This window comes from Rhagoletis zephyria, unplaced genomic scaffold, assembly GCF_001687245.7.
Source record: "Rhagoletis zephyria isolate East Lansing unplaced genomic scaffold, Rhagoletis_zephyria_1.1 Rzeph_scaffold_01229, whole genome shotgun sequence".
Lineage (NCBI taxonomy): Eukaryota > Metazoa > Arthropoda > Insecta > Diptera > Tephritidae > Rhagoletis > Rhagoletis zephyria.
The window spans coordinates 110,713-123,811 of record NW_016158313.1 but is presented as its reverse complement, the minus strand read 5'-3'; the positions used below and the strand labels follow the sequence as shown (position 1 = coordinate 123,811).

General features: G+C 36.4%; 2 protein-coding genes across 3 annotated transcripts in view; one reads left to right on the top strand and one right to left on the bottom strand.

Moving 5' to 3' along the window:
* LOC108363261 (lipase 3-like) overlaps positions 1-1,452 on the top strand; it is a 12,741-nt gene extending 11,289 nt beyond the window's left edge. Inside the window, exon 3 of one of the 2 annotated variants that reach the window (XM_017616560.1) lies at positions 928-1,452. In XM_017616560.1, coding sequence (XP_017472049.1) covers positions 928-1,317 — 390 coding nt within the window. In that variant the 3' untranslated portion in view covers positions 1,318-1,452. The remainder of the gene's footprint in view (positions 1-927) is intronic. The other variant, XM_017616559.1, reaches the window with a different exon arrangement.
* A 7,924-nt stretch (positions 1,453-9,376) lies between these two features.
* On the bottom strand, positions 9,377-13,097 carry LOC108363266 (lipase 3-like; the record flags this gene model as incomplete). The annotated part of the gene is made up of 2 exons (XM_017616565.1): positions 9,377-9,920; positions 12,495-13,097. Coding segments are annotated over 2 exons (993 nt in total), but the record flags the coding sequence as incomplete, so codon positions are not given.
* Between the last annotated feature and the right edge of the window lie 2 nt (positions 13,098-13,099).

The following is a 13,099-nucleotide window of genomic DNA, read 5'->3' as shown; positions in this document are numbered from 1 at the left end:
TAGCAGCTCCTAAATACCTAAGTAAATAGTACTTGGGTATTTAGCAGCTCCTAAATACCTAAGTAAATAGTACTTTGGTATTTACAACAACACAAAATACCTAAATACTTTTGTACTTAGTACTTAATACTTAGTAAATACAATTTTGCCCATCACTGTTTTCAAGTCGCCCGTTACTTCCTTAACGTGACGAGCTCCGGGTTCATGCTGGGATATTATTTTTCGGGAGTTTATTTTTCGTTTACGCTAAGCATCCGTCCCACCGGTCAGGTTCATACTAAACGGATGGAAGTAGAACATTTCCGTTTTTCTCTGCTTCGCGCGGGTAGCTCCGTCCCACCAAATATTATTATTACTAGCGTAAAAGAGTAGGAGTAGAACCTCCCCGCAGCCTTCAAAGAGTTGAAGTACAACATGCCTATCTCCTAATAGCTAGCATCAAGAGTATAACTTACCCTAGAATACTATCGATTAGTTTCGAATCGATGGCCCTTAGGTCACCGGTTGCAGGATGCCACTATTGTCTTTTTGGCGAGGTATTTATGGGACTTAAACGGCTTGCCTAAGGCATTTCGTTTAAATAAATTCTCATTTAAAATATCGACTATATAAAAAAATTTATAATAATTTTCAAGCAAAAAACAAAACCAACTTCAATTCGGATGTAAACCAAATTAACATGGGACCACCTGTAAGGTAACAACTTTCCTTTAAAAAAAAAATATAATTATAGAAATCGGTTAACGTGGTCCAAAGTTATGCGGTAAATACATAAAAAAATATATTCCGACGAATTGATAACCTTTCTCCGTTTTGTGAAGTCGGTTAAAAATTGTGATGAATCCTACCTTCTTCACCAAATCCATATTCCATACATGTCTAACATTTTATTTAAAATTTTTTCCACCTGCTTTTTCCTTCCTTCAGACACTGCTGCCACACGTCTGTGAGACTCATCCCGCCGGTGCCTCGACCACGCAAATCATTCACTACCTCCAGCTATACAATTCGGGTGATTTCCGCCAATACGATCATGGCATCGAATTGAATAAGAAGTATTATCAACAAGAAACACCACCATCATACAATGTCCATCAGATCTCTAGTTGTGTACATATGTATTATAGCAACAACGATTACATGTCCGCCGTCGAAGATGTAGAATATTTGGCGACACTATTACCTTGCGCGGAGCTCTATCGCATACCCTATGAAGACTGGAACCACTATGACTTTTTGTGGTCGATAAATGTTAAAGAAGTGATAAACGATAGAATTATCGATAAAATTGCCAGGCATGAAATGGAAAATTTATGAGATTTACATAGTATATACATATGTATTTGTTTCCTTGGTTTCATGAAGCAAACACACGTAGTCAAATTATGTGGTATATTAATTTTAAGTGACGAATGTAAATATTTTTTATTTGTTTTTAACTTTTCTTTTATTTGCATATAATTTTAGTGTTATTTCATTATTTAAAAAAACAGAAAAATACGAAATAAACGAGAAAAATTTATATAAATAACATATATATATGTATATATTAATATGTATAAAAAAATGTACATACATACCTTCGATATGCTGTGAGACCAAAAAAAGATAGCACCAAACTAAATTAGTAGAAGTGTGGCATTTTTATACACAAATACTGAAAGGATTGTGAATTTTTTTGGTTAAGAAATTAGACAATACTTTAACGTTTAATCGATATAGCAAGGATAATGCTTCAAAGACCATATGTACATTAGACCGTACCAGAAAAAAAGTTCGCCGTACACCACAGACTCTTAAGTCTTTTTTTTCCGAGCGTACGGGTTGGCTTTTTACATTCTTCGATCGATGTTCTTGTCTCGAGAATACAACTTTTTATACCGAAATTCATGGATCTCAAATACCCCGTGCCCAGTTCCAATACTTACCGCCCAGGTCTCAGTTCTTATTACCCTGACACAAAGCTCACCAAACAACATTAAAGTTTTGAAATGGAAGTTTCTCGATTATGCCCGTAGAGCTGTTTAAAAAAATTAAAAAAATTGATTGTCGAAGGTTCGGTGCCACCGAAAAAATTTAAAAGGGCGTTCCCTAGGTTTGGCAAAAAAATAAATTAAAAAATCGAAATTGCCTTTCAAAAATACTTTTAACTTCGGGGTGTACGACGAACTTTTTTTGTTTGCTTGTAAGGTGGCACGGCCTAATGTATGTACATATGTACACATGCATGTGAGAATTTTATGTTCTTCATGTAAATATGTAGTTAAATATGACAAAATTTAGCAATAAGTACCTATGCTGGCCACACAAAACGCTTTTTACGAGTAACTATGTAATTAATAAAAATGTTAAAAATTACGTATAAAAACATATCTTAATCCTTGTTTAATTTACCAACACGTCGTCTATACATATATGTAGTAATAAAATTGTAACAGGCAAATGTGTGTACATTATTGACATTAAAGGAAAATTTATATAGGGGGTCTTTATTAGAGCAACAGAAGCCAAATCAACAATTTTTAGAATCTTTGTCTGTCTGTGAGTCGGTATGTTTTTACGCGCATCACTCGAAAACCAAAACATGGAATTAAATGCAGTTTTCGCCGATGTATTGCTATAAGTTTAACTTAAAACATAAAACAAAAATTAATTTGAGAGTTGCCACCTGTAGGAAAATTGCAGTTTGCGTAAATGGATAACATAAAGTAAATATTGCAATATGGCTGTAAAAAAAACTTATGCAGGCTTACAGCCGAAAATATTTTTGCGGACGGTTGCCACCTGTTTGAAAATTTGATTTCAATTTAATTGATAAGATACATTAAAAAGTTAAAATATGGATATCAAACTAAAGAAGTTTAAGAAATTTTACTGCCGAAAATATTTTTGTCGCTCAATTAGCGACTGTGAATACTTTTTAATCGCTCGTCCTTCTATTGCTGTTTTTTAGACGTTGGAGTTTGCGTTTATAAAATTTACACAAGAAAGTGGTACTATAATGGATAAAAAGTAAGACAATTGAAATGGAAGTTGTTAAAAATTTTGGAATTTACATATATATGTATGTGTCTGAATTACAGGTCAAAAATTGTAAGCAACAAAAGGCAACTTGCTCGGAATGGAATGGAATTTGCTCCGCTTCTATTGTGAAAGATATACAACAATTATTGTGCATATAACTCCGGCTACGCCATCTACAGTGTTTTTGCGCAGAACCAACATCAAAGTTTACAAAAAACTGCATAATTTATTAATTAACTAGTGCTCGGAAATTTGAACTCTTTCTTTTAAATTAAAGTTTAATTCTTTCACTACACGTGTACATATGTTAAAGTTTTTAAAATCGGGTTTGGTTCAATAGGCAGACACCTTTTTTATAAATATGTGTTATATTTTAGAAATAAAAGAGACTGATATGTACTTTGGTTTGATGCATTTCCGAATAAGGGATATTTGTTATTGTAGGCGGAAAATTTTAGACCATATAACCCGATAGTACAACCTAAATATAAATGAGTATTTAAACAGGTGACATTTGTAAAAGTGTTAACGGCGCCCGCCGTTTAGCTTTNAAAGTGTTAACAGCGCCCGCCGTTTAGCTTCACCCTCGGTAGTAGAAAAGTTTTGGCTTTCAGGTACATCTTCATCGTCGTCAGTCTCAACATCTTCCCTTATTTGGAAGTTATCGTCTCGCTGCTTTATTAAAATGTTGTGTAAGATCGCACACACCATTACCCAACTACAGGCAAATTTTACCGAAGAATCATCTTTAATCGGAGTTCTTAATTCTTTTAAACTGCTGAAGCGCTCTTTCAGCAAACCAAAACAATGCTCAATCCTTATTCGAAATTTACTAAAGATTCGGTTAAAAGAACTTCGCTTCTGAGCATTGGATTCCGTGGAGGTGACTCTGAAAGGGGTTATAACAGTGCTCGTTTGTTTATGAGCAATGTCAGCTGCCAACCATTCTGCTCCTGTCAGCATATTTGAAGCTTCGGTGGTCAAAGTAGAGTTGTTGTAGATTCTGGCATCATGGGCACTGCCAGGATACCCCAGAACTACATGACGAATGCGTAGCTTGCACTTTCAAAGAGTACATATGCTTCCTTGAAAAATATGCTTCAGGGTCGTCAAGGGGGTTTTCTGCTAATTTTATTTCGGTCCCGTCCACATAACCAACACAGTGGGGTAGTTCGTGAAAAGTTTCAGATACTAAATTTTGACGCTCAGCAGCGTCCGGTCAGTACACAAATTTTGTTCTCAGCTTTAAAATAGCTCCCTTTGATCATGTTCTATGAAAATTTAATAAATTATATACGATAAAACTAATACATACATACTATATATGTATTTTAGTTTGTGTTTTACCTGTATTGCTCCACCATCACTCACACCAAACAAACTCGCAATTTTGCTAACCGTGGCTTCCTCACCATTCGAACCCAATCGGTATAAAACAATTAGGAGTTGCATTTCTAAGGGAAATTGCTTACAAGACCGCGGAAAGTTAAACACAACATCGTCCTTAATTAAGTCAATAATGGCTTTAAATGTTGACCGGCTGACACGCGCAATTCGGATGAATCTCTTTCCATCCAAGTTTGGCAATACGTCTTGTATAAAATGCTGGGACTTAGGGACAGAATGATGGACAAAGGAAACGCTATACCTAAACTCCTCAAATGCGGCCATTGCCAGAGTAAACTCTTCCCATACCTCGTCTTCTTTCTTTCGTTGATTTTCTGCAATGGAAGTGCAGGATCATGATTCAATAATAAAAGGTTTGCTCAAAAAACAGTTTTCTCGCTCCCTCTTGACAAAATCGGCCCCCTTAGCAAGGCACCAAGGCGAATTAATATAAGGTGATAGCAGGAGTACAAAAACAAAAATTTACATGTATTTTGTATAGCAGTCCGGTTTACAGGATTTAGTCAGAACTTACAGGAAGTCGTTCCTATTGACATAAAACCTGTAAGTGGGAACACATTTGAGAGAGTAACTGAGCAACTGTTCCTAGTCAGAAGTTACAGGATTTAGTCCGGAGATTTTTTTCCTGTAAGTTCATGAAAAGTGTCAAACGATCAGCTGATTTGTGTTCCTAGTCAGAAGTTACAGGATTTAGTCCGGAGTTTTTTTTTTCCTGTAAGTTCATGAAAAGTGTCAAACGATCAGCTGATTTACATGTGCAAACAAAAACAGAAAGCGGTGAAAGCAAATAACCTTATATTTGTTAAAAAATGGAAGTAAACAACGAAATATTTGAATATGTATAGATTTTAATAATTATTTAGTGATATTTCAGCCAAATCAGTGTAGTACCAATGACATGTAAACAAACCGTCTGACGTTTTTACAGGAAATAGTGCTTTTTGCGTTCCCGTGCACTTCGGCATCTGTTCTAGTTTTACTCTCAGTTGAGAGAGTAAAATTGTAGTTTGACAGTTCCACAGGTTCTAGTCCGAAGTTCAAAGGAACAGACTAAATGTCTGAATCGAATTTTTTTCGAATTGTGTAAACTTTATCAATTAGCTGTCGTGTTGTCAGAAAATTATAAAAATAATAAAACCGAAATTAAGTGAAAAATCAAAACTGAAAAGTCTTTATAAAGAAACTTTTATAAATGACTTGCTTATGCTGGAGATATTTGGAGAAAATGATGGAAGCATTTGTGTTTTCGTTTCTATTGTGGATTTTCTAATCCTGCACCATGATTCAATATAATTAAAGGTTTGCTCATTAGTGACATTCGAGTTTTGACACTCCCTTAGCTCCCTTACAAAAGCTTTGCACACACACACGAACCCACACACAGTGCCTTGTAAGGTGGTGTTACTAGCTCAGCTGATTTTGTGTATGTGTTTCGCCGCACGGCTTCTGATATCAAATTGAAAAATTTTGTTTGAATTTCTACACACACTCTTACAGATTTTGACAGTTTATGCCGCCAAAACAAAAACAAAATACATGTAAATTTTTGTTTTTGTACTCCTGCTATCACCTTATATTAATTCGCCTTGGTGCCTTGCTAAGGGAGCCGATTTTGTCAAGAGGGAGCGAGAAAACTGTTTTTTGAGCAAACCTTTTATTATTGAATCATGATCCTGCACTTCCATTGCAGAAAATCAACGAAAGAAAGAAGACGAGGTTTGGGAAGAGTTTACTCTGGCAATGGCCGCATTTGAGGAGTTTAGGTATAGCGTTTCCTTTGTCCATCATTCTGTCCCTAAGTCCCAGCATTTTATACAAGAGGTATTGCCAAACTTGGATGGAAAGAGATTCATCCGAATTGCGCGTGTCAGCCGGTCAACATTTAAAGCCATTATTGACTTAATTAAGGACGATGTTGTGTTTAACTTTCCGCGGTCTTGTAAGCAATTTCCCTTAGAAATGCAACTCCTAATTGTTTTATACCGATTGGGTTCGAGTGGTGAGGAAGCCACGGTTAGTAAAATTGCGAGTTTGTTTGGTGTGAGTGATGGTGGAGCAATACAGGTAAAACACAAACTAAAATACATATATAGTATGTATGTATTAGTTTTATCGTATATAATTTATTAAATTTTCATAGAACATGATCAAAGGGAGCTATTTTAAAGCTGAGAACAAAATTTGTGTACTGACCGGACGCTGCTGAGCGTCAAAATTTAGTATCTGAAACTTTTCACGAACTACCCCACTGTGTTGGTTATGTGGACGGGACCGAAATAAAATTAGCAGAAAAACCCCTTGACGACCCTGAAGCATATTTTTCAAGGAAGCATATGTACTCTTTGAAAGTGCAAGCTGTGTGCGACCATAAGCTACGCATTCGTCATGTAGTTCTGGGCTATCCTGGCAGTGCCCATGATGCCAGAATCTACAACAACTCTACTTTGACCACCGAAGCTTCAAATATGCTGACAGGAGCAGAATGGTTGGCAGCTGACATTGCTCATAAACAAACGAGCACTGTTATAACCCCTTTCAGAGTCACCTCCACGGAATCCAATGCTCAGAAGCGAAGTTCTTTAAACCGAATCTTTAGTAAATTTCGAATAAGGATTGAGCATTGTTTTGGTTTGCTGAAAGAGCGCTTCAGCAGTTTAAAAGAATTAAGAACTCCGATTAAAGATGATTCTTCGGTAAAATTTGCCTGTAGTTGGGTAATGGTGTGTGCGATCTTACACAACATTTTAATAAAGCAGCGAGACGATAACTTCCAAATAAGGGAAGATGTTGAGACTGACGACGATGAAGATGTACCTGAAAGCCAAAACTTTTCTACTACCGAGGGTAAAGCTAAACGGCGGGCGCTGTTAACACTTTTACAAATGTCACCTGTTTAAATACTCATTTATATTTAGGTTAGGTACTATCGGGTTATATGGTCTAAAATTTTCCGCCTACAATAACAAATATCCCTTATTCGGAAATGCATCAAACCAAAGTACATATCAGTCTCTTTTATTTCTAAAATATAACACATATTTATAAAAAAGGTGTCTGCCTATTGAACCAAACCCGATTTTAAAAACTTTAACATATGTACACGTGTAGTGAAAGAATTAAACTTTTTTATTTTAAAAGAAAGAGTTCAAATTTCCGAGCACTAGTTAATTAATAAATTATGCAGTTTTTTGTGAACTTTGATGTTGGTTCTGCGCAAAAACACTGTAGATGGCGTAGCCGGAGTTATATGCACAAGAATTGTTGCATATCTTTCACAATAGAAGCGGAGAAAATTCCATTCCATTCCGAGCAAGTTGCCTTTTGTTGCTTACAATTTTTGACCTGTAATTCAGACACATACATATATATGTAAATTCCAAAATTTTTAACAACTTCCATTTCAATTGTCTTACTTTTTATCCATTATAGTACCACTTTCTTGTGTAAATTTTTTAAACGCAAACTCCAACGACTAAAAAACAGCAATAGAAGGATGAGCGATTAAAAAGTATTCACAGTCGCCAATTGAGCGACAAAAATATTTTTGGCAGTAAAATTTCTTAAACTTCTTTAGTTTGATATCCATATTTTAACTTTTTAATGTATCTTATCAATTAAATTGAAATCAAATTTTCAAACAGGCGGCAACCGTCCGCAAAAATATTTTCGGCTGTAAGCCTGCATAAGTTTTTTTTACAGCCATATTGCAATATTTACTTTATGTTATCCATTTACGCAAACTGCAATTTTCCTACAGGTGGCAACTCTCAAATTAATTTTTGTTTTATGTTTTAAGTTAAACTTATAGCAATACATCGGCGAAAACTGCATTTAATTCCATGTTTTGGTTTTCGAGTGATGCGCGTAAAAACATACCGACTCACAGACAGACAAAAATTCTAAAAATTGTTGATTTGGCTTCTGTTGCTCTAATAAAGACCCCCTATATAAATTTTCCTTTAATGTCTATAATGTACACACATTTGCCTGTTCCAATTTTATTACTACATATTTGTATGGACGACGTGCTGGTAAATTAAACAAGGATTAAGATATGTTTTTATACGTAATTTTTAACATTTTTATTAATTACATAGTTACTCGTAAAAAGCGTTTTGTGTGGCCAGCATAGGTACTTATTGCTAAATTTTGTCATATTTAACTACATATTTACATGAAGTACATAAAATTCTCACATGCATGTGTACATACATTAGGCCGTGCCACCTTACAAGCAAACAAAAAAAGTTCGTCGTACACCCCGAAGTTAAAAGTATTTTTGAAAGGCAATTTCGATTTTTTTATTTATTTTTTTGCCAAACCTAGGGAACGCCCTTTTAAATTTTTTCGGTGGCACCGAACCTTCGACAATCAATTTTTTTTTATTTTTTTAAACAGCTCTACGGGCATAATCGAGAAACTTCCATTTCAAAACTTTAATGTTGTTTGGTGAGCTTTGTGTCAGGGTAATAAGAACTGAGACCTGGGCGGTAAGTATTGGAACGGGGTACGGGGTATTTGAGATCCATGAATTTCGGTATAAAAAGTTGTATTCTCGAGACAAGAACATCGATCGAAGAATGTAAAAAGCCAACCCGTACGCTCGGAAAAAAAAGACTTAAGAGTCTGGGGTGTACGGCGAACTTTTTTTCTGGTACGGTCTAATGTACATATGGTCTTTGAAGCATTATCCTTGCCATATCGATTAAACGTTAAAGTATTGTCTAATTTCTTAACCAAAAAAATTCACAATCCTTTCAGTATTTGCGTATAAAAATGCCACACTTCTACTAATTTAGTTTTGTGCTATCTTTTTTTGGTCTCACAGCATATCGAAGGTATGTATGTACATTTTTTTATATTAACATATACATATATATATATGTTATTTATATAAATTTTTCTCGTTTATTTCGTATTTTTCTGTTTTTTTAAATAATGAAAAACCACTAAAATTATATGCAAATAAAAGAAAAGTTAAAAACAAATTAAAAATATTTACATTCGTCACTTAAAATTAATATACCACATAATTTGACTACGTGTGTTTGCTTCATGAAACCCAGGAAACAAATACATATGTATATACTATGTAAATCTCATAAATTTTCCATTTCATGCCTGGCAATTTTATCGATAATTCTATCGTTTATCACTTCTTTAACATTTATCGACCACAAAAAGTCATAGTGGTTCCAGTCTTCATAGGGTATGCGATAGAGCTCCGCGCAAGGTAATAGTGTCGCCAAATATTCTACATCTTCGACGGCGGACATGTAATCGTTGTTGCTATAATACATATGTACACAACTAGAGATCTGATGGACATTGTATGATGGTGGTGTTTCTTGTTGATAATACTTCTTATTCAATTCGATGCCATGATCGTATTGGCGGAAATCACCCGAATTGTATAGCTGGAGGTAGTGAATGATTTGCGTGGTCGAGGCACCGGCGGGATGGGTCTCACAGACGTGTGGCAGCAGTGTCTGAAGGAAGGAAAAAGCAGGTGGAAAAAATTTTAAATAAAATGTTAGACATGTATGGAATATGGATTTGGTGAAGAAGGTAGGATTCATCACAATTTTTAACCGACTTCACAAAACGGAGAAAGGTTATCAATTCGTCGGAATATATTTTTTTATGTATTTTACCGCATAACTTTGGACCACGTTAACCGATTTCTATAATTATATTTTTTTTTTTAAAGGAAAGTTGTTACCTTACAGGTGGTCCCATGTTAATTTGGTTTACATCCGATCATCGTATCATGAAGAAATTAACGATAATCTTAAATTTTTATATGAGAATTGAAGTTGGTTTTGTTTTTTGCTTGAAAATTATTATACATTTTTTTATATAGTCGATATTTTAAATGAGAATTTATTTAAAAGAAATGAGCTAACAGGTTTATTGAAATTTTCTCCGATATATTACACCCGATACCGACATCGTTATCGATTTCCTAATAATTATCGATATAGTTTAAGGTCAAACAATTGCCTTAGGCAAGCCGTTTAAGTCCCATAAATACCTCGCCAAAAAGACAATAGTGGCATCCTGCAACCGGTGACCTAAGGGCCATCGATTCGAAACTAATCGATAGCATTCTAGGGTAAGTTATACTCTTGATGCTAGCTATTAGGAGATAGGCATGTTGTACTTCAACTCTTTGAAGGCTGCGGGGAGGTTCTACTCCTACTCTTTTACGCTAGTAATAATAATATTTGGTGGGACGGAGCTACCCGCGCGAAGCAGAGAAAAACGGAAATGTTCTACTTCCATCCATTTAGTATGAACCTGACCGGTGGGACGGATGCTTAGCGTAAACGAAAAATAAACTCCCGAAAAATAATATCCCAGCATGAACCCGGAGCTCGTCACGTTAAGGAAGTAACGGGCGATCGTCTAAGTGCGTTGCCAACTCAAAAATTCTGAAAGAGTTTCGGTTCACTACAAGCTTAAAAGCCAACATGGTAATAAAACTACATAGATATGTCAAGAAGGTGAAAAACGTCGGAAGGCATGCCGTCATCTCCGTTATACTCTAATTAAGAAGAAGGAAACAAGTCCTCCACGGACAGCTACTTAATTTTCGAGCAATTGGACTGCCATTGCGCTCGAAACTGCAGTAGAAGGAGTTACATTTGAATAGAACACACAAGCCCAGGCGGGACATAGGGCATCTACTACCGATTAGGGGATTCTTCGAATTCAAACGTCAATCGTCAAACGTTAACCTTTAAGAGAAACTGCTCCTTTGAGATTGTTTTACTAAAAATCGGAGTACCATTGTAAGACAGCTGTTTAAGAAAACATGCAGGCTCCTGGTTATTACAGAAGTGAGTTTCCAAGTGGAACTGCCAAACAACAGTATCGAGAGGTCAGCTTGTTGTTTCGCAGCGGTCGATGTCTTCGTCAGCACCGCCATTGGGGGTAACTTCGTTGTCAATGTATGCAAAATTCCTCACCATCCCACAATACTTCGCTGGCACACTTGGAACATTGGTCTTACTAAAGCTCATTCTTAAACCTTTCTCCTTAGGTTCTCTTCGTACCGTGTTGCCTATATAAGGCAGATCATAAAGCCGAGGCGCCGCGTCGTCTGCGTAGTCAATGTGCTGCACTGAACTGGACTTGAACCACCGAAGTCCACAGTCGGTAAGTGGTCTCATGACAGTATCTCACACATCTCTAAATACTAGATAAAAGAACGACAAGAGAACTCCGTTGTGAGTTGATACTCATCATTCAAGAGCTTATAGTATGAAGAAGCAACCGGAATGACACCGATACCTCTAATTCGAAAGACCTTAGGTTTGAGTAACATCCGAAACTTCCGGATTCCAAGGAAGAGTTTGGGTTCCGGCTGCAGTTGAACAATCAACGTCTAATAGAATATACGAGTTAGAGAGGCCTTGTACCGTATTTGTCCATGTGAATTTGCTGTACTAACAGAAATTTTTACTCTGGTAATGTCTTAAAGCCGCTGGGCCACCCTACCCTGTGTCACTCTGCTATAATTAAAATCGAATTTAAAATTCGAATTTGTATGCATAATTAGTTGCTGTGTTATTTTATTCGATTCGAAACAAGTAATCGTTCGATCAGGGATATCGTGATTTTGGCCCTTATCTCGAAATCAATACTGTCCTAAGGCAGTTAGGCACTTTCTTTTGTAATACAACCTAACTTAATGGCTAACATATTCATTGAACGCAAGCAGCCTTATTAAAGGTCTCTAGGAGAGTGCGTTTCAGCCGCTTAGCCGCAAAAAATTCACAAACAGCACACAAAAATAGACGCAGTTTCTGTAGAGAAGATATCTCTATCCAACGCTTACCTATTCAAGATGAATTTAATAAACTTCAAAACCATCTAAATAATAAGTTTGTGCTTCGGCTTTTTTGAAACCTTTAATCTCGGGGTTTATATCGTTAGACATCCCCAGATGACTTAAGTGAATGAGAAATTCATGGTTGTAGCGGCACTAAAATTGCCTTTCTCCTAGGTACATAACTTTAAAATTTACAGTATTTAAGTTTTTTCATTTCTCTACTCACATGATTCAAATGCCGTGTCCCCCAGCCGCCGATGAAATCCAAAATGCCCGAACACAAAAATCGGAACGTAGACCCCACCGAGCACACATATTCACACAAAAGCTTCTGTACACTGGTAATTGGCAGTAGCTCCATACCGCCTAGCACCCAACTCAAGAAGGTTGGATAACCCAAAAAGAGTCCACCCAATTTGGAGAGCATAAACGAATGATAGCGCATAAAGGCGATAGGCGCCAGCAGATGCACTGTCTTCACCTTCTCATTGTACCAAGGCAGTGTGGACATGAGCACGAAGAATGTGGTTGTACCTTGTGAGTGCGCAACAAAATGCACTGCAGTTTCATTTGTTTCAACCAGCACATAATCCAACATTGAAGCCAAATCGTAGATGCCGATTTCATGCCAACTGAAATTCCAAAAATCTGATGAATCTGGATGCTTGTGTTTGTGTTGGCGTGAATAGGTATTGCCACGGGCATTGCCCAGCCACACATCATAACCCGAATCGGCGAACATATATGCCAGCGATGTATCTGGACCGTTGAGTATCCAATCGTCCGAGGCGCAAAGAATACCATGCTGAAGAAAGACGACCGGTTTGGAGG